This window comes from Hoplias malabaricus, chromosome 12 (assembly GCF_029633855.1).
Source record: "Hoplias malabaricus isolate fHopMal1 chromosome 12, fHopMal1.hap1, whole genome shotgun sequence".
Lineage (NCBI taxonomy): Eukaryota > Metazoa > Chordata > Actinopteri > Characiformes > Erythrinidae > Hoplias > Hoplias malabaricus.
Window position 1 is genome coordinate 39104564 of NC_089811.1, and position 23106 is coordinate 39127669.

At 38.9% G+C, this 23106-nt stretch overlaps 1 protein-coding gene and 1 pseudogene across 1 annotated transcript; both read right to left on the reverse strand.

Moving 5' to 3' along the window:
- LOC136710914 (transient receptor potential cation channel subfamily M member 2-like) overlaps nucleotides 1-9215 on the reverse strand; it is a 49086-nt pseudogene extending 39871 nt beyond the window's left edge.
- An 8827-nt stretch (nucleotides 9216-18042) lies between these two features.
- LOC136710564 (zona pellucida sperm-binding protein 4-like) lies at nucleotides 18043-20219 on the reverse strand. Its single transcript, XM_066686188.1, has 8 exons — nucleotides 19912-20219; nucleotides 19618-19805; nucleotides 19427-19524; nucleotides 18908-19065; nucleotides 18641-18833; nucleotides 18427-18574; nucleotides 18278-18353; nucleotides 18043-18184 (listed from the first exon to the last, which is right to left on the reverse strand). Exons 1-8 carry the CDS (start codon nucleotides 20186-20188, stop codon nucleotides 18084-18086), a joined length of 1239 nt encoding a protein of 412 aa, XP_066542285.1. The 5' UTR covers nucleotides 20189-20219; the 3' UTR covers nucleotides 18043-18083.
- Nucleotides 20220-23106: the final 2887 nt, after the last annotated feature.

Consider the following 23106-nt stretch of genomic DNA (forward strand, 5'->3'; position numbering starts at 1 on the left):
TTGCTGAAAAGTGAACAGAAGGTGCGAGGGTTGAAGTGTTCAAGAGGTCAGAGAGTTGAGAGCTGAATTGGGACACACTTGCACCACCTCAGTGCTCCACTATCCACCGCTGAGCTGCTCAGTGTTTTACTCAGTGTGGTGACACAGCCTTTTGTTTTCTACTATATATTTAACAAACAGAAAGTCATCTTGTCTGTCCCTATAACGACACGAATACACAGACACACCTCACCGTTACTGACTTTCTGACGAGTAAATGACCTCTACATAGCTTTTTGTTTAACTTTACATGAAAACGTGCAAAATCTCCGGGATTATTAAAACTAAAACACCAGAGCGAGGTGCTACTCAAAATAAACGAGGCTGTCAGTTAATTACAGCACCGTTTTATCAGTCGGACCCGTAAAGAAATGACGCCGCTGAAGTTGGTTCCTTATTCGCAGCTCCCGATTCCTTTGGCTCCTTATTCACAGCCTCTTATTTCTCTTATTCTTAAAGAGAAAATAGGCAAGTCTAGTTTTGCCGGACAGCCATTAGCCATTTTTATAGTGGTTGTCACAGTTTGTCACGGTTGTTTCTGGTATTTAAAAAACAGGAAATGCCCAAAATACATCCCATTGTTATTGCATGTCTGGAGAAGCTTTGGTGCTTCATATCAATGTCTTTGTTTACAATAAAAACAAACTATAAAATATTATCTTGGAAGTTGCTGACAGTGTGTGTATGATCATGGAAATCCTGTTATTTTCTGTCCATACAAAGGTACAAAACTGAAGCACTGTGATGAGATGACATTAAAGCGACTCATTTATCAGACAACAACAAGATAACATCTTAACATTTAAAATATTTTTAAAACCAAGCACCTTAACATTTTATCAGTAATCTACACTTGATAAAGGAACAGGGCATCGCTGGGAACTAGATATTTATTACTGACATTTCTATAAAGACGCTGAAGTTAGCTCCTTATTCGCAGATCCAGATTCAGTGAGCCACGGTGAACGAAAGGGAATGTTCGATGTTCACATAATGCTGCGCACTTTGCTTTTAACGCTTTATGGACAAATGAATAGCACTAACTACAGAAAGCAACGTACCCTCACAATACACAAAACAAGCCAAAAACATGTACGAAAGATTTTCTTTCTTCCTTTACTCAATCACTGTTTAGTTTGATCCTAAAGATCTCTGCAGTTGAAAATACTTGGAAGAATTTCTATACATTATAACATAACATATTGTATGGTATATAAAGATTTCAAATTGATTAATTTTTATTAATATATTTTAAATTGACCAGTAAAAATAAAACAGATAATAGCAGGTATGTTAAATAGATATTTAAATATTAAACGGATGGACTGTATTAAAGGTATTATCAGGTTGGGACACCGCAATTCCCCTAAAAGTTCTAATGCCCCCCACACACACACACAAAAACTGTATTTAGTCAGGCTCAGGCTGATGCTGATTTCTTTGGAAACAAGTCATATTAAGACATTTTTTTTTACAAGAAATAAGGTAAAAAAATTTGTCAAAGTTCTATCTTATACAAATATGCACAAAAGAATGAATGTGAGACTTTTGGGGGGAATTTGAGGTCATCATTTTGGGGCGCAAATACACCTCCTAAACACAGATCTAGTTTCCCCCTGTAAGGGAAACATGGATTTAGCCTGGCCCCAAATTATTTTATACTTTAATTTTAACTGGAATCATGGAATATTGAGCAATGGTGCACATTATTAAATGGATGTGAGGCTGAGATTCTGGAAGGAATTTGAGGTCCTTAATCACTTTGGGTCAGCACAAATACACCTCCTAAACACAGATCTAGTCTCCTACTGTAGGGATAGGATGGATTTAGCCTGGCCTGAAATGATTTTATATTTCAATTTGAACTGGAAACATGACATATTGTGTAATAGTGCAAATTATTAAATGAATGTGAGGCTGAGATGCAGGAGGAAATTTGAGGTCCTTAATCACTTTGGGCCAGCACAAATACCACTGTAGGGACAAGATGGATTTTGCCTGACCTGAAATTGTTTTATACTTTAAATTTAACTGGAAATTTGGCGTATTGAGCAATTGTGCAGATAATTTAATGCATGCAAGACTGAGATTCTGGAAGGAATATGAGATCCTTAATAACCTTGGGCCAGCACAAATACATATCTCAAGTACATTCATTGTTTCTCATTGTAAAGGCAACCTTGTTTCAGCTTGTCCCAAGTCGACTGAATACCTTAAAATCACTGGCAACATAGTACATAGAGCAGCAATACACACAGGTAAAATCTTAAAGTCAAGGTGGAGATTGAAGGTATTATTTATGTCCGTCCACAGAAATTACAAACAGAAGCCCAGTCTCCCTCTGTTTGTCAACTTATTTTAGACTTTTGCATAATTGATGTAATACTTTTAAAATAATTTGCAAGTTGTTTTCTAATAGTTTATTCTAGTGATGTCCCGATCCAATCTCAAAGATTGGTATTGGGGCTGATCACAGCATTATTGTACTGATTTTTATCGGATTTATTGAGCTCAATCGAAGTCCGATCCTCCATTTTCTCTAGGCAGCAAGCTCACACACCGTCCTCCTGTAGCACGCTTTGTAAATGTTGCTGCTGGCCACCGTAGCGGACACACTTCTTTCTGACTGTTTCTGCCAGTTCTGCCAGGGGGGATGTGACGCCAACCGTCCTGTATCTGGACACCAAATGCAGTGTTGTATTTTGGATCTAGAGGTGTTTCATTCCATATTTTTAAGGTGAGACTGGTAAGACTATGATTTCTTTGAGACACGCTCCTCTCGCTCAGATGGAGGTCCATGACTCCTAAACAGAAAATGCGCTTCTCATTGGTCATCACTTTTATTATGCCAAACAGTAGCCAGAGTTAGCTGTCTATCAATTAGTGCTGCATCCAATGGAGTCACAGTCCCACCTACAGGGGTTTGTTTTATGGCTGTGCTGAGAGAATGAGTTCAGTCCTGAAAAATGTATTTTAGCACAGTGTCTTGAAAGAAATACATTTCATTTTTCCCTCAACACATCTGTAATGACTCACTTTTATGATCAAATTATGTATACATAAAAACATTAGATGATTTTATATAAGATTAAATATAATATTAAATTATTTATATGAGCTGTTTATAAAGACAACTTTTGTTTACTTTGTTATAGAAAAAAAAAACAGCAGGCCATTTCTTTCTTAATGCGAGATATTCAGTGTCAAGCAGATAGACTGGGCTGATTTGATAGCTATAACATGCTTTAAGTGTGCACTGTGTAACAGTATTATCAAGTTAAATTTAAATATTGGATTGGATATTAAAAGACTCAAATCGGGTTCGGGGGCAACCCTATACAGTAAAACAAATAGGTAGCAATTCTATTCCTTCTATAAATAGGTACTATTCTATTCTTTATATGTTAGTTTTAATTAAAGGTTCTTTAAGTATTATTAATAATGGTTTTATTTGTACAGCTATTTGAATACTCAAAGGGTTATTTTCATGTAGTGGAGGAAGGCCCAGGTATGCTGAACCATTTTCTTAAGTCTCTGGATATAGATCAAGAAATGGAAAAACTTTAAGATTCAGAATTTCTTTATCAAGACCTCACATTTCACAGAGTGTGCAGCTGAAAGACTATGCACACACATAATATGTTTATGGCCAGAAGGCCAAGCAGAACACTTTTCAGTGACCCTGAGACTGACACAGAAGGATCCATAATGACACTGAGTGGTTTTCTTCAAGTTTATGATGACAAGAAATGCCATTAGACCCAAAAGATAACGAAACAGAACCCTGGGAACTGAGTCATAAAACTCACCACATCAGGAGACTTTCAGTCTCTACTTTATCACAACATTGGCAGATGTCTTTCAGGCATGAGATTGTGAATGAGATGTTGAACTCTTCGACCAGAGTTCAACCCAGCTGGAACAGCATGGACCAACAGTCCCCCCAAGTGGATATTTGTGAAATCATATGCCACCAGAAGCATTCTCTCTCTCTCTCCCTCTCTCGGCATCGCTGTCCCAAAGAGAGTTACCTTGGACACATATGTTTCTGAAACCAGTTAATTATGCATTGTCAAATGTATTATTATCATTAGTATTGTGGAATCATGTGACAATATGCTATTCTCGGGTGAATGTACACTAAACATGAATCGAGTATATGCAAATTTGTATTTCTCTGGAAACTGGAGAGGGTCACGTACACTTCCCAAACCCAGTAGCCAATCAGAGAATGGCTACCTCCCAAGTGGGCCAGTTAGCATTGCTTAAAACAGTGATAGAGTCAGATAGATACTTGTAGGACTAGCTCCGTCAGCGAGTCTCAACTTATTTTATGTTTGTCTTTTTCTATTACCCGATCAAAGCCTCGTTTTAAGTCTGATCAAAGCAGATGAACCCTATTTTTGGCCAGAATAAGGGCCACCGCTGAGTTGAAAAGTTAGTTGAAAAGTAGAATATTAATGGTAGATACTGACTTCAAGTTGTCGCTTCTGAAAATTGGTGTTATAGCTGGTTTTCATATTATCACTACTTTGTATTAACCCTATCTTACTACCATATAACTACACCCTTTCTATGTCTCTGGCTTGTCTCTTTCTGGGTTCTCTTGCCTGGCCTGTGTACAATTCTTTGCTGGGTAGTTTTACCCCTGCTTTACCATGAACCTACTTACATACTAACCACTTTATTTTTCACATTTGTCTGGTTTTCTTTCTCCTGTCTCTCTCATGCCTTGAGATGTCCTGCTCCTGCTGCTTTTCTGGTGTTTCCCTAATCCAGCCCCTGTCCCTGTGTATCCTGTGCAAGGTCTATCCAAAATTAAGTCTGCTCCTGCTTTTACCCACCTACAGATTCACTCGACCACCTCCTCCTTCCTCATACTCATATCACTGATATTTTACCTTCACATTACTATAACTCACTATCTCTATCCGTTCACTTTGACTTCTGTTCTGTTCTCTGTTGTGCTCTCCGGTGTTGTTCCAAGGAGGATGATTCCCACGTATGAGTCTTGGTTCTTCCCAAGGTCTCTTTGTCGTCCGCTGAAGGAGTTTTTCCTTGCCACTGATGCCCTTGGCTCGCTCCTAGGAGGCTTGGACCCAGATCTCTTTAAAGCTGCTACGCGACAACTGTTGTGAAAAGTGCTTTATAAATAACATTTGATTGATTGATTTATAGCCCTGTGAAGGACTGGCGTCCCCTCCAGGGTGTATTCCTGCCTTGCGCCCAATGATTCCAGGTAGGCTCTGGACCCACCGTGACCCTGAATTGGATAAGCGCTTACAGATGATGAATGAATGAATGAATGATTGATTTATAATTTACCATATACTTAAGCACAATTATTACTTATTAACTTATTAATCAGTTATAAATTACCCACTTGCTCTGTTTATGCAAGTTAGATCCTAGATAGCATAGATGTTTGCTGATTAAGATGCCATGTTGGGCAGAGTGCATATAACCCAATTAAAATAAAATAAATAAATATAATAAAAATGTTCTCCCAGTGTCTTCGTGGGTATGCTCCGGTTTCCTTCCACAGTCCAAAAACACACGTTGGTAGGTGGATTGGCTACTCAAAAAAAGTGTCCGTAGGTGTGAATGAAAATATGGGGATAATATTCTAACTTTTTCATGGGTTCAACTGGAGTTTTTTCATCTTGCTTATCTTTTTCTCTTAAAATTTTTGCTCAAGTTAATATTTTTTTCTGAGTGGTTTCAATGGAAACTAAAATCTTAAAATACTTCTCAATACTTATATAACACTTATGACTATTGAATAAAACACCTCTTAATTGCTCCACACCTGATTTTAGTTCACTCTCTCCACCTCCCTTTTAAAGCCCTGTATCTCAGCCTGCTCAGTGCGAAGAATTGCTTTTACAGCAATTCTGTGCAGTTTCTTCTCAGGTTTTTGATGACTCTGGTTTGTTTTTGACCCTTTGTTTTCTGCCTTATTTTTCCTGTACTTTTGGACTGTTTCTGCCTTTTGAGATCTTGCACTTGCTTTGGTATTAAGGAGTCTAGGTCTGTGTTTAGGATGTGAACTTGTGCTGGCCCAAAGTGATTAAGGACTTCAAATTCCCACCAGAATCTCAACCTCACATCCATTTAATAATGTGCACCATTGCACAATATGCCATATTTGCAGTTAAAATTAAAGTATAAAATCATTTTGGGCTAGGCTAAATAAATTGTATCCCACAGTGGGAGACAAAATCTGTGTTTAGGAGGTGTATTTGTGCTGGCCCACATTGACTAAGGTCCCCAAATTCCCTCCAGAATCTTGGCCACACATTTATTTTCTTCGTGCACCATCGCTCAATATTCCATGATTCCAGTGAAAAACAAAGTATAAAATAATTTCGGGCCAGGCTAAATCCACGTTTTCCTTACAGGGGGAAACTATATCTGTGTTTAGGAGGTGTATTTGCGCTGGCCCAAAATGATGACCTCAAATTCCTCCAGATTCCTCCTCTCACATTCATTCTTTTGTGCATATTTGTATAAGATAGAACTTTGACAAATTTCTCACCTTATGTCTTGTAAAAAATGTCTTAATATGACTTGTTTCCAAAGAAATCAGCATCAGCCTGAGCCTGACTAAATACATCATTATTATTTTTTTTTGTGTGGGGCATTAGAACTTTTAGGGGAATTGCGGTGTCCCAACCTGATAATACCTTTAATACAGTCCATCCATTTAATATTTAAATATCTATTTAACATACCTGCTATTATCTGTTTTATTTTTACTGGTCAATTTAAAATACATAAATAAAAATGAATCAATTTGAAATCTTTATATACCATACAATATATTATTTTATAATGTATAAGAATTCTTCCAAATATTTTCAACTGCTGAGACCTTTAGGATCAAACTAAACAGTGATTGAGTAAAGGAAGGGTATTGTGAGGGTAAACAGTTTGTTACTTTCTGTATTTAGTGCTATTCATTTGTCCATGAAGCGTTAAAAGCAATGTGCGCGGCATTATGTGCACATCGAACATTCCCTTTCGTTCACCGTGGCTCACTGAATCTGGATCTGCGAATAAGGAGCTAACTTCAGTCTGCGAATAAGAGGCTGTGAATAAGGAGCCAAAGGAATCGGGAGCTGCGAATAAGGAACCAACTTCAGCGTCTTTATAGAAATGTCAGTAATAAATATCTAGTTCCCAGCGATGCCCTGTTCCTTTATCAAGTGTAGATTACTTTACTGATAAAATGTTAAGGTGCTTGGTTTTAAAAATATTTTAAATGTTAAGATGTTATCTTGTTGTTGTCTGATAAATGAGTCGCTTTAATGTCATCTCATCACAGTGCTTCAGTTTTGTACCTTTGTATGGACAGAAAATAACAGGATTTCCATGATCATACACACACTGTCAGCAACTTCCAAGATAATATTTTATAGTTTGTTATTATTGTAAACAAAGACATTGATATGAAGCACCAAAGCTTCTCCAGACATTGCAATAACAATGGGATGTATTTTGGGCATTTCCTGTTTTTTAAATACCAGAAACACTGCTGTGACAACCACTATAAAAATGGCTAATGGCTGTCCGGCAAAACTAGACTCGCCTATTTTCTCTTTGCTCTTGTTTTTCTTTCATGCGATTCTTAATTCAATATTCTCACAACAAACTGCAAGGAAAAATATGATAACTTTGCACCATACACAGCACTATTGTTAGGAGATGGGAGGAGAAATATATTGATAGAAATCAATTTAAATATAAATACTAACCTTACTATTTACTTTTGTCTTAGAAACAAATTTCAGGCATTTTAAACATCAGATCACTTTTTATAAAGTTTAATTTAAAGGTTACAATGAAAACTAAGTCGATCTCAGGGGCTTTTATGTACTATATTAAAATAGACATAATAACAGAGACTCACTTTAGGCTGTCACTTAGGTGGTCTGAGATAGTAACTAACCCTAACCCTTAACACATCATACACATACATCTGGTCTGTGTAAATACCTATATAGATTAAAAACACTACATGGGTTAAACCTGAAAGTTTTATTCATCTGATTTTATATGAAACACCTGCTGGAGAATACACGTCTGCACATCTCAAGAAGACCTTGTTTTTTTTTTACCTTGGCTGGTTTCTGCCTGTTTCCAAATGTAATGTCCCCAAATGCATCAGTGGGGACCTCTCTAACATGTCTGTTTTTGTCCCATCGTCCCCCCATGAAAGACTCCGGTTTGATGGCCTCACTTGTGTGTTTTTTCTTTTCGTAGCCACACCTACAAATCCCCTCACTGTGTGAAATAATCCACATTCACACACATGTTACTGCTCAACAATACAAGCATAGCACACACAAGGTCAGATTACTAACGTAAAGACAGAGCTGGACATAAAGGTAGAAAGCATAGAGACATTAGAATTAGAAAAGTTAGTGGTTCACAAACTAAAGCAGTGGTGATCAAAAGTTATGTAGAACTGTTAATGCTGATACATCTACATAAGAAGACCCTTAAACATGGCATTTAAAATATTATATGATGACTCTTAAAAACAGATTTTGCCCAAACATAATCTCAGAAGTAATGTCAAGAGAGTAAGAAATCCAATCTGGCATCACACCAATGAGAAGAACTCATTTAAAGATGTCCATAAATGAAGTATGCAAACAAACACACACAAGTATATACAGGCACACACACCTACATATATATATATATATATATATATATATATATATATATATATATATATATATATATATATATATATATATATATATATATATATATATATATATTCACTACTTGATTTTTTAACCTTGGAATGGAAGCATTATTTCAGATGGAAAAATAGCACACAATCACCTCATATTGCTGCCACTTTTTATGGAGTTTGCATGAGCTGTTTCTGATCGTTGTCAACATAATAAACACGTGTGCTGCACTTACTCAGCAAAACTTACAAGGCCATCTGAAAGATTACTGGCTCTCTGCTCCCAGCAGGATATTTCACTTGAACAAACACAAACAAATTTACAGATACACATACCTTTCACCTTCCACATAGAAGCAGCACTCCTTCTTCTTAATGTTCTCCTCAATCCAGATGGATGTGAGGGAGTGCTGTAAGGGCTTTACCTTCTCCATACTCACAGAGACAGAAAAAGAGAGAATGAGAATGAACAAACGATATAGAGGGGGAGAGAGAGACAGAGAAACAGACAGGCAGACACACACAGAGAGAGAGTCACGGTTTGGACTGGCAGCTCAAGCAAAACAAAGTGTAGACATGCTGCACGCTAGTGTAGCTCCCTCCCACAGCTCACAGTGAATGGCCAAAAGCAAGTGTTACAGATGCTGAGACCTGACTTTCGAGTCGCCAATCCACCTGCAACGTGTGTTTTTGGACTGTGGGAGGAAACCCACATGGACACGGGGAGAACACACCAACTCCTCACAGACAGTCACCCGGAGCTGGAATCGAACCCACAACCTCCAGGCCCCTGGAGCTGTGTGACTGCGACACTACCTGCTGCGCCACCATGCCACCCTTGTGTTAAAAGCCTTACAATAAATATTTTTTTCATTGCAGAAGCATAATCTCACTCTCAAAAAAATTTGTAAAAAGCAACCACTCAAGTGAAAAAATAACAATAAAGAAAAAATCCTGACTAAGAAATAATTATTTTCCATAAAATAAACTGTTCTACAATTATTGGCACCCTTAACAACCCTTTACACACTTGGAAATAAATGTATTTGAACCATTTATGAGATTTCTACTGTAGTGTATAAAGTGGATCAAAGTATCTAGGAACCTTTAATTAGTAATTCATCACTTCCAGTTTCCCTGGTGTATAAATATGATGTTACAAAAAGGCCTATTTCTCATACTCACTCTTAAACTAGGGAAAGACAAGAGAACACACTATTCAGGTAAAGCAGATGTGTCGATCTTCAAACATCAGGCAATGGCTTCAAGAAAATAGCCACTCACCTGCAGAATTAAAAATTCTCAAAGAAGAATGATCAAAGTTCCCTCTTTCTGTATTCTCCCATCTTGTGAAAAGTTATAGGAGAAGATTAAGTGCTGTCTTTTTGGCAAAAGGAGGTTGTACAAAGTACTAACACCAGGGGTGCCAATAATTGTGGCACACATGATTTCATTCAAAAGATTTATTTCTTAATGTGTGATTTTCTTCCCACCAAATAAAGTCACTTGAATTAAAGCTTAGATTTTTCTCTTTTTTGCATTGTTGTCCTATATTGTTTAAAAAAGAAAGAATTTATTAGAAGCCAAAGAACATTTCTTAAACAGAGTTGCCAAGAGATTTCTAAAATTGCCAAACATGACCAGGATTTTGCTGCCTGCAGGCTTTCCCCGTACCATTTCTTGTCATAAGCTCTAAATCCTTCATTAAAGTGATCACTTTGATGATGTTGTTGAAAGGTGAGCAGAATGTGCAAGGGTTGAAGTGTTCCAGAGAGGTGAGAGCTGTATTGGGACACATTCGTGCTGCTACAGCACTCCATTATCCACCGCGGAGCTGCTCAGTGTTTTACTGGAGACTCGAACAGAAATGTTTTAAACGTTTTTGAGGTAATATTTATCATAGTCTCTTCTTTATGTTTGGAGAATATTTCTGTGACAAAGACTTTTGTTTTGTACTATATATTTAACAAACAGAATGTCATTTTTTCTGTCCCTATAATGACACAAATACATGGACACATCTCACTGTTACTGATTTTCAGTAAATTACATCTGCACAGCTTTTTGTTTAACTTCACACCAAAAAAGACAACATTTCCAGGTTATTAAAGCTAGCACACCAGAGCAAGGTGCTACTCAAAATAAACAAGTCTGTGAATTAGTTACAGCATTATTTTAATCATTTGGACCCTTATAGAAATGTAAGTCAGTATTAAAGACCTAGTTCCAGCAATTCCCTGTTCGTTTATCAATGCGAGTTTTGTTTAGCTGCTTATTTGTATTTTATAATTTTTATGAACTCTTAGCACACAAAATGTTAACTGGTAGAGAGAACACGCAGGCATGGGGTAAGAACAGCATGTTTGAGAGACCAGTGAGTTTGCTTTTTCTCTTCTACCCTTGTTTACTTTTAACCCTCCGGTCATGTTTACCTCCCGCCCCTTACTTTAGTTTTCCCGGTCAAAATTGACCGGTCAGTTTTAGCACAAAAAACATTTTTCACCACAAAAGTTTTATTCATCTTTCTTTTTAGTTGTGATGTGAACAATATCTCAAAGTAATGTTTAACATGAATTTATAGAATTAGACATAAAATAACTGCAGTGACCGCATGGGTTTCCTCCAGGTGACTGTCTGTGAGGGGTGTTCTCCCGTGTCCACGTGGGTTTCCTCCGGGTGACTGTCTGTGAGGAGTGTGGTGTGTTCTCTCTGTGTCTGCGTGGGTTTCCTCCGGGTGCTCTGGTTTCCTCCCACAGTCCAAAAACACACGTTGGTAGGTGGATTGGTGACTCAAAAGTGTCCCTAAGTGTTAGTGAATGTGTGTGACTTGCCCTGTGAAGGACTGGAAAAGAGATGTGTACCCACAAAAGACATTGTTCAGTCTGAAATGTGTGTGAGTGAGTTTCTGTCTGATGGATGAATATAGTCTTGGATACCCATTAATTTCCTATGGTGGTCACTTTTGACCAGGAACACCACAGGTGTAACAAGGTTGATTAAAACACTCAAAATTCAATGAAAGAGGTGATCATCACTTTTATATGTTCAAGTGCATAGTGTAGAGGATATTATAAGGCCTTGAGGCAATCAGATGTAAGACACAATATTTATGAGTGTTTTAATTTATAAATCGGTCAGATTTGAACCGAACACTGTAGTGGAGTATGGATCCAGATCAAGAAATGAAAAATTAAGACTCTGACTCTCCACTCTGGTGATAAGAATTGGATAAGACCTGCATTCCACAGAGTGTGTGTGTGTGTGCTGAAAGGCTATGCACCCCCCCCACACACACACACACACACACAAACTCACGCACACACCTATATCTGATAGCAAAGGCTAAGCAGAACACTTTTCAGTGACCCCCAGGATGACAGCGAGGGGTCATCTTCAAACTTACGACGCCAGAGGACTACTCCCCCTTCTTCTTCTGGACAGTAATGTGGAACCCCCAAGTTTATGACCCCATAAAGCCTTAAAGATCTATCGGAGCCTTAGAGACCAGGATTAAAGAAACCCAGCTTTATTACCATCAGCGTCGACTGGCACCCTTATCTTATCCAAATCAACAGATGGCCCAGCACTGCCAATGGTGACCTCCAATGCGAGTTCAAACCATTTGCGAAATGGACATTTGGACATTTGCGAAATCACTTTTCGCCCTCTTTTCCCCTAAACATCATATTGGGCGCATATGTGTCATTGTTTCTAAACATGTATTATGCAATGTGTTATTAATGTTATCCTCTGTTATTCTCGGGTGACTGTCTACTAACTGAGTGATGTGAATTACTGTTTTAATCACGAGGAAAAAATTCCTGTCTCAATTTAGAAAAATAAATTAATCTCCAACATCTAGAATAGTTGATAATATACTCGATATATATATATATATATAATAAAAATACTCCAGTATACTCATTATGCTATATTCGAGTATGTATGAAGTATTTTTATTCAATTAAGGTTATGTATCCGTCCAGAAAAGGTGAATTTTCGGAAGAGGTGAAACTGGAGACAGTCACGTGAACCCCAGACCCAGGAACCAATCAGAGAATGGAGACCTATGAAAAAGGGAGTCATGTTCCTTCTTGCGCTTCTTGAACTCTCTTCGCATTTCTAACTCTTCGCATTATCTTCTTCGCATTTTCTCTTGTACTTTTTCTTATCGTTTACGCTGACAGGCAGACTCTTCCAAAAAGACTCTTAAAAAAAAAGACCTTCATGCAACTTACAGGGGACGCCTTGTGTCAGTTAGCAGTGCAATACAGAAACTAAAAGAGTAAACGGTCTATTAATTGTCAGTAACCTTTTCTTTTCTCATTTGTGTTCGTTGTTTGTAGCCCAATCCAAGTTTAATTTTACAACTGATCAAAGCAGGTGAAACTTATTTTGGCCAGAATAAGGGCCACCGCTGAAATTTTAGTTATTAGCTAATTAATTCGTAAAGCAGCTTCTGAAGATTGGAGGAAAACCGCAAACTTTTATTCTGACGCCCCTTCATCTGGACTCCCACTCAGGACAGCAAGCCAGAGGAAATCCTTCAACTGACGTCACCACGCTCTGAGGGCGCCTGAAGTGGCCTGCCTCGCAAGTGACAACGCCTACGCCTCAACCTTCCACGAAACCCAGCCTCAACGCTCCAACGAAAAAGAACTGCTAGAGCCAGGCTGGACCTCTCTCCAATCACCTCAAAAGCGCTGCTGTACCCATCGAGTGGTTGAATTGTGGAAAAAATTAAGCAAATTCCTTATCTTCAGAGCTGATGGCGAATTAAGTCTCTTGATAAAATCATACCCTAATTAAATAATTTAGCAACACATTATTCACAAGTCATATAGCCTAGCCAACTATTAAATTCGAACTGGTTTCATCTGTGTTGATTCATATCAACCTATTTATCAACCTATTATCATTCCTTTTAATAAAGCATTTCCATTATTTGAAATAATACAGTGTGTGGAGTTTGTTTGTGGAGTCTGAAAATCCTGAGAACTCACCTAGCATTGACAATATTTCCATCTCTATTAAATTGTTAATAATTTTGTCATTCAATTCAATAATAATAATAATAATAATTATAAGTGATAATCACCTTTAAATGTAACCAACTCAAATACTGTTACTACGCTACAACACGTAAGTAAAAGTGTTAAACTTGACCTGACTAAGTTGTCGTCACTTGCTTTCTTTTTCACTCACCTCAAAGAGTGTTGTCAACACAGTTTTGCCCCTTAAATTAGTGATGGAAGTGGTGTTTGATGACATTACTTTTAATACTGAGTTTTTTTCTGCTGTGAACAAATATTCAAGGCAGACATGGGAAATCTTCGCAAACACTGATTTTTATCTACTCCAAGTTCCACTGTTCCACTAACTCCTGCAAACATGCAGTGATTGAGGTTTCAACAGTGTGGTAAGTGACTACTGAGAGACAATGAGCTGCCAGTTAACGAGATGGAATAAATAAACCACTGTGCTGGTATGCTTTGGGGAAAAAAACCCCAGAAAACAAATGAATAAACAACAACAAAACAAACAAACAAAATGGCTCGGCTTTTAGGGTGAAAAGTTTATGTTGAGGGTTTTTCCCCTCATGCGGCTGTTTCTGGAGTGACTGAATTGCCATTTTTGTTTGAAGCCAACTTGACTGGACTACTATGTGACTACTTGACTATACTTGACTATACTAAGTCGCTATGTGAGTTACATTGTTCGGGTCAAATCTGACCGATTTACAACTTTAAATTACTTAAATGCACACACACGTGAACATGAGGCACTCCAGGTTTTTGCTACTGAAATAAGTAATTTAGTTGAAGAAGCATTACCCATGTATGAAACGACTGTGAAGAACATGGAGAAATTCAGGAGATTTATAGCAGGAATTGAGCCCTATCTGCAGTTGTGTATACATGAGCAAGGAGTAAGTACACTCAAGGAAGCACTGAAACTGGCTCTCCTGATTGAACAAGCTCATCAGGCCAGTAAAGTTATGATTCCCCCACAGGTTTCCTTCTCACATCATATTCATCAGTTTTCCAGACCAGGCCTTTTACCCCTAGTAAAAGATGCAGCCTGCTAATCCATCTGTCTCTGCGGCTTCTGTGGCAACCAATATTGCTAGACCAAGTGATTTCATAAAACTACAGAAATCCTTAGACAGTCTATCTGAAAGGGTAGACCAACTTCAGTTACAGATGCACAGAAACAGACATGAAGAAAGCCATTGGACTGTAGTTAAGTGTTCTTCCTGCCATTTGAAACACACTACAATACAATACAGACAATGAACAGAGTCAAAAAGCCAAGCAATATAGAGAATCCAGAGACAAGTTTCCTAATCAGGCTTACGACAACAAGTACCTACATTCTCCATACAGAAGTCTAAGCTTTGAGAGGAATTTGCATGCAAGACACAGGCATGATCTCTGTGATAAGAGTTCTGGAAGATTACAGCCCACTAGACAACATTCATCAGAGCACTACTCACCTGGGTATGATACTGACTGTAATCGACATGGCCACTCACCTGCTTGTAATACTGGCAAGCCCCTAACACACTATTCCCCAAGCCCAGGTCGCATGTGTTTTGAGTATACTGTACGCTCCTCAAACAACACGCAGGGAAACAACTAGTAGTTGACAATGAGGGGCAGTTGCCAACTACTGCTAAACACCAGGTCCAAAGTGATAAAGGAATGACACATAAAGCTGATGATTCCAACAAAGCTGACATGTCTACAAAATATGTGCCAGTTTTAACTGAGGATACTTTGGTGCATGCTTTTATGGATAGTGGGGCTGATGTTTCATTAATCAGTGAGAATTTCAGAATGTCAAATCCCTCTTTACATGGAAGGCTACTGATGACACAATTAATTACCCTTATATCCATTGCAGGTGACACCTTAGATTCAGTAGGCACCCTTTCAGTTAATTTAACTTTCGGAAACAGACACATTTCTCATTCTTTTCAAGTGATCAGAAATTGCTCTAAACCAGTTGTATTAGGCAGGGACTTTTTGGCTACACACAACCTGGCTATAAACACAAAGACCATGTCTTTAGAGCTAGGCAATGAATCCGTGCCTTTTGTCAGCATTGCTCAGCATGCTCCTAAACTACTGGATGTTGCATTATCTCCCATAGTTACAATTCCAGCCTTATTAGAGATTGTAATTTCTACCACACTTAAAGGTTCGACGACATTACTTTTAATACTGAGTTTTTTTCTGCTGTGAACAAATATTCAAGGCAGACATGGGAAATCTTCACAAACACTGATTTTTATCTACTCCAAGTTCCACTGTCCCACTAACTCCTGCAAACATGCAGTGATTGAGGTGGGACTAAAGAACAGCCCTGTCACATTCCAAATATTGATGGAGCTTGTACGAAGAGGCCTCCATTGGAGGACATGTGTGGTTTACTTAGATGATATCATTTGTATCTGGAAAGATTTTGCAGATAATTTATCCAATTTATCCACAGACATTCTCAGCAGGATACAAGAAGCAGGTTTAAAGCTTAATCCCAAGAAATGTCTGTTATGTAAACCTATAGTTTGGTACATGGCACATATTGTTTCTAAAGATGGCCTAGCAGTGGACTTAGAGCACAGTCAGCGTGTACACAATTGTCCAACTCCTACATTACCCACAGAAGTGCGAGTATTTCTTGGACTATGTGGCTATTACAGGTGACTTGTGCATAATTATGCACTAATAGCTCAGCCCTTGCATAGGTCAACTCATTAAGATTTTGACTTCGAATGGACACATTAATGTGCAATTGCATTTCAGCAATCACGTTTAAGTTTTACATGTTCACTGTCAGTAAGATGTGTTTCTTGAAGTAGCCCTATCGATAACTCTTTTTTTAGAGATGTTAAGATTTTTTTCCTTTTTACAACAATACCCTTTACATTCAGTGTAACCAATTTTAATGTATCACTCATCATAAGTACAATCTAGAAATTATATAAAGATTATGGTATGCAAAACAATTGTATTGTGCAGAAAGAAATCTAACAAATACGTAATAAAACAAAGTATAACAGACAACAGGAACATCCCTTTACCCTCCCTCCAAGCCCCGTCCCCAACTGACGGAGCAATAGAATCAAATCTGACTAATCACCAAAATTAAACATAAAAGATTATCACAATTAAGCCAGTAGGGCCTTCCAAGAGAACATGCACTCCATAAACGAAGTCGTGAGCCTTGAAAAGACACCTCATGTTTCTTAACCGCTGCCCTCAGAACAACCTCCCTATCCAGATACCACAGAAAACATAAGAGAATGCTCCTTTGTGGGAAACCTGATGCCGGAGCAAGAGAGCGATGAGCACGCTCTATATCAAGGAGGTGAAAATCATGCAGGAGACCAACCCAGATAGGAAGCATTTTTTGAAGATACTGAGTAAATGGTATGGACCCCTCAGCTTTCTGGGGTAGACAATGACTTTTAGATTCTTTCACCGGCCTCTATTTTCCAAGTCATCAATCTTAGCTTGGAGCTGACCAATGGTCAACTCCAAGGATATGAGCAACGCGGTTTGTTGGTGATTAGCGTCCTCACCAGCCAAAATTCTGTTTTCAGAATTTTCGTCAAGCCTACTTTGTTTGTTGGACTCATTGAGTCAGGCTGGTGATAGTACCTTCCACAGATGAGATTGATGTAACAATGGTGTTCAATCGCCCATCTAAGATGTCCAGCCTTGAGCCGACAGATTTAAGCTCAGCAAGGATCAAATCTGTGTTAGGCGAGGTGATATTTGCATGGCTGCTAATTTTAGCAGCTGGTTCGCAGGGTGCCTGCGTTTTTTTTTTTTCTTGGTTCTTTGTGGGCAAGTTGATGCAAAGATTGGAGGGTTTTTATCATTTTGGGAGTCCAACATGTTTCAAAAGTAAGTCAAGTTATCTAATGGAGAAACAAAGTATTATTGTAAAATGTTTATGAGCAGAAAAATGTTTCAAGTGGCCATATCCTGCTGGGTCATGTGACAACCCCCCCCCCCCCCCCCCCAGTCATACATTTCTAACTGGGATTGAGGATAGCAGAGTACCACTTTAACCAGCACTTCAGCCAAATAATTGTTAGTCATGATGCATCATGACAAGCAGTAGTGCATGTACTAACATTTTGGTTGCAGGGAAGATTACATGACACCCACCTGGTAAACCTCCCACCCTCTGTGGGAATCAGTATATGGAGCATGTACCATTCACACCAGCCACATAATTCCAATTAAATATTCAGTTGCTAGAAATAAATCTTCACACAGCACTCAAAATCAAGCTCTTTATTTCATGAGGCATGGCACTTCACTTAAGTTGAGGGGACAGATCTGGGCTTAACATAACACACTTCTCCACTGGACACTACTACAGTAACTCGAGAAGTCCTTTCTGCTGCAGACACATCTCTCCCTGTTGGGGTGGAGGAAATGTTCACATGAAATTCATTTAGTCATGCCAGACAGAAAAACAAATACATTCCTAAAAATAATGTGTTCAACTTACTTTGTCTGGTACAGCTCGGCACACAAGATTGAGCAGCAGTTGGCTGACATACAGATGTGCTGCAGTGGATATACACCTGAAAAAGAGCAAACCACTCAGTAAAGGACACCTCATTTCCCTGTACAATTTGAATAATCCAAAAGTGTTACCGTCTGTTGCAGAGGTGCCATAGATGCAGGATCCACAAACGTGAACATCTTGAGGACAAAGCGCTTGTAATGGCTAGGGAACTGGAGACCAGGTGACCCATCAACTGGAATTGGCATGGTCAGGTAACGATCACCCTGGTAGGGGCACCTAAAGAGGACACAAGTCAGTATCAGCCTGTACTAGAGCACTACACAAAGTAGCAGTACAACTCACCCATCTACCAGAAGATCCCACTGAGGATGGCTGAAGGGGTCAGGGGAAGATGTTGCCCAGCAGTGTCCCAAGATCAGGGCAATATTGGGATCAGTTCTCCCCAACATGCGCACTTCCACAAACACAGGCTCCCTCAGAACCTTAGTCACAGGGTAGTCAGCATCACTGTAGTATGAGGTATAGGCTACTTGTTCTGTTGAGAAAGAAGGTTATTGGAGAAACCAGAGAAAAGTAAAATACATCCATGCCAATACACAGGAGCCTTACCTAGTGGACAGCCCTTGACAGTACATTGACCATTGCCCAGTCTTAATTCTACTCTGAGGGGTCCAGAAGCAACTACAGGTAGAGGAGGATCATTGGAAGAAAGCTGAACAGACAATGCCTCAACAGCTGTAGTAGAATACCTGCACTGGAAGTAAAGCCTTGAAAATAGAAACAAGAGGTTAGCAATAACCCACAGACCAGTAGTGTACCATTTCATTTACAAGGGACAATGAGATGCCTGATCTGTTCAGGGTGCATGTTCTAGGTGAAAATAAATAAAATAATCCAGACACTTGTTCCACTCTTCTTTGTGGATAGTACACGTTTAAGAATTTGGAACTAGACCAATCCAAACAAGCAGAAGCACACCTGATTCAACAAATGTAATTCAATGGGCTTGGTCTTAAGAGCACTGCTGCATTGCTCAAATTATATATTGACAACAACCCCTCAGGAGACTGCTACCAAAGCCTCCATCCACAAACAAATAATTGCCAAGAAGCAGGTGGTTCTACTCACTCAAAATGGCTGTCTCTTGTGATTGCTCCAAGTGGTCCTAGTCCAACTTCATAGGAGGAGGACATTTTGTTCTCATAGACCACATAGTCACCTAGCACCTGGAGGAAGGAGACAAGTGGATACACAATCATGGCATATTCCCCACATGTACAAGACCCAGCTACCTGAAACTGAAATGCTCCAATACAAACCACTGCTATTGTGCCACAAGCAGTCACAGGAAACTGGTAAATAGCAAAGCTTGCAGTATAATCCACAGCACTGCAGGAGCCATTACTTCCTCCCAATAGGCTGATTGAATCCAGGCTCAGTCTGGGCAGTGTTGTATCCCTGGCCACCACCAGTACAAACTGGCCATCTACTGTGCACTGGACAGTCACTAGGGACAAGAAAAAAAAAAAAAAAACAGCCATCAACAGAATTCAGGAATACCTCAAGCAACAGGATTCAGCCACAGTATCAGAAGATTGCCTAAACCAACTTACCAGTGTTCCCATAGTAGCAGTTGTGTCCATCAAAACAGCAGTTTATTGCAGCACAGTGAGCAGCATCTATGCTAGGTTCTCCACAAGGAACCCTGAAAACATTATCCACTCTACATTTATCAATGCTGACCACTGGCTTAGTACCACTAGTAAGAGGAATAGCTGCTGAAGGAAGCTGTGGCATCTGAGGCTGCTTCACAGACTGTGGACCCCATTGGTAAACTGCAGCAAAGCTTACATGACCATATAGGATGCCAAACACTACACTAAACCACATTATTGCTGCTATCCCAAAGGAATAACAAGTTGTCCTTATTCAGAGCTTTTATTTTGTTTTCCTGCCAATTTGTCAAAAGTCCAACCTCCTAATTAATTAACAGGAAATTGTGTTCCAGCCTGGTGAATCCATGATCCTGAGAAATTCTGTGATGAGTCTGTTGGGGGTCATGAGTAGACACAAATTGATAATGAGTAGTCATTATTCTGCCTGCTGCTAATTTTGCCTTTCATCAGCTAAAGTAAAATACAAAAGGTACGAGCTGTCGGGTTATGAGAACTAAATATATTTAAAATGCAGAAACCACTATAAATAAATTATACATTTGGTTAGAACCTCAGCAAAAATCTTTGTGATTATAATTCAGAATAAAATGGCTAATCACGGTTCTAAAAGTGTTCACAAAATGGCCGAACCTCAAGTAATTTATGTCCCAATAAAACTCAGAATATCATGTGTCTACAATAAAAATAATGCATTTTCTATCTAGCATTGAACAACATATTCCTAAATCTGACTTTGCAGTTTTTTAGGCATATTGTTCACACTTTGAGTGCAGGATCCAATATTTCAGGTCTTTCATAGTGCACTTTGTACAAAGATTCTGAGCCATTTGAGATTTAGCCATTAAATTCAAGGACTGTGATCTATGTTTTATACGATGGAGTTTGAGGGCCACGGCATTTAAAAAAAATTAATAAATTCAGAGAACAATGTCAGATTTCTGAGAATATTCTCTGAATAATCCTGAAACAAATCTCAGAATAATTCTGAGAATATTCTCGAAATAATTCAGAGAATAATCTCAGAATAATTCACTGCACTTATAATGGGGCAGACACAGTGTAATTGTCAGAGAAACAGTGTAACTATGGTATAGATTTCAGGAATAAACACTCAGTATTTTTCCACATCAGGACCAGATAGTGATTAGTATTTAAACCCTGAATCGGTGCACGAACCCATGGCATGTAGTTTCACAGGATACAATTAATGATTCCAAAAATTATGGATCCAGAGCGAGTGTAACTCCGGCGCCCACGAGGCTCCATCGAGTTTCGGCTCGTACAATAAACTAAAGCCTTATGCATCATGGTCAGGGGATGCACTGACATGGTCGTCATGTTGCAGTGATTGAGGTGGGACTAAAGAACAGCCCTGTCACATTCCAAATATTGATGGAGCTTGTACGAAGAGGCCTCCATTGGAGGACATGTGTGGTTTACTTAGATGATATCATTTGTATCTGGAAAGATTTTGCAGATAATTTATCCAATTTATCCACAGACATTCTCAGCAGGATACAAGAAGCAGGTTTAAAGCTTAATCCCAAGAAATGTCTGTTATGTAAACCTATAGTTTGGTACATGGCACATATTGTTTCTAAAGATGGCCTAGCAGTGGACTTAGAGCACAGTCAGCGTGTACACAATTGTCCAACTCCTACATTACCCACAGAAGTGCGAGTATTTCTTGGACTATGTGGCTATTACAGGTGACTTGTGCATAATTATGCACTAATAGCTCAGCCCTTGCATAGGTCAACTCATTAAGATTTTGACTTCGAATGGACACATTAATGTGCAATTGCATTTCAGCAATCACGTTTAAGTTTTACATGTTCACTGTCAGTAAGATGTGTTTCTTGAAGTAGCCCTATCGATAACTCTTTTTTTAGAGATGTTAAGATTTTTTTCCTTTTTACAACAATACCCTTTACATTCAGTGTAACCAATTTTAATGTATCACTCATCATAAGTACAATCTAGAAATTATATAAAGATTATGGTATGCAAAACAATTGTATTGTGCAGAAAGAAATCTAACAAATACGTAATAAAACAAAGTATAACAGACAACAGGAACATCCCTTTACCCTCCCTCCAAGCCCCGTCCCCAACTGACGGAGCAATAGAATCAAATCTGACTAATCACCAAAATTAAACATAAAAGATTATCACAATTAAGCCAGTAGGGCCTTCCAAGAGAACATGCACTCCATAAACGAAGTCGTGAGCCTTGAAAAGACACCTCATGTTTCTTAACCGCTGCCCTCAGAACAACCTCCCTATCCAGATACCACAGAAAACATAAGAGAATGCTCCTTTGTGGGAAACCTGATGCCGGAGCAAGAGAGCGATGAGCACGCTCTATATCAAGGAGGTGAAAATCATGCAGGAGACCAACCCAGATAGGAAGCATTTTTTGAAGATACTGAGTAAATGGTATGGACCCCTCAGCTTTCTGGGGTAGACAATGACTTTTAGATTCTTTCACCGGCCTCTATTTTCCAAGTCATCAATCTTAGCTTGGAGCTGACCAATGGTCAACTCCAAGGATATGAGCAACGCGGTTTGTTGGTGATTAGCGTCCTCACCAGCCAAAATTCTGTTTTCAGAATTTTCGTCAAGCCTACTTTGTTTGTTGGACTCATTGAGTCAGGCTGGTGATAGTACCTTCCACAGATGAGATTGATGTAACAATGGTGTTCAATCGCCCATCTAAGATGTCCAGCCTTGAGCCGACAGATTTAAGCTCAGCAAGGATCAAATCTGTGTTAGGCGAGGTGATATTTGCATGGCTGCTAATTTTAGCAGCTGGTTCGCAGGGTGCCTGCGTTTTTTTTTTTTCTTGGTTCTTTGTGGGCAAGTTGATGCAAAGATTGGAGGGTTTTTATCATTTTGGGAGTCCAACATGTTTCAAAAGTAAGTCAAGTTATCTAATGGAGAAACAAAGTATTATTGTAAAATGTTTATGAGCAGAAAAATGTTTCAAGTGGCCATATCCTGCTGGGTCATGTGACAACCCCCCCCCCCCCCCAGTCATACATTTCTAACTGGGATTGAGGATAGCAGAGTACCACTTTAACCAGCACTTCAGCCAAATAATTGTTAGTCATGATGCATCATGACAAGCAG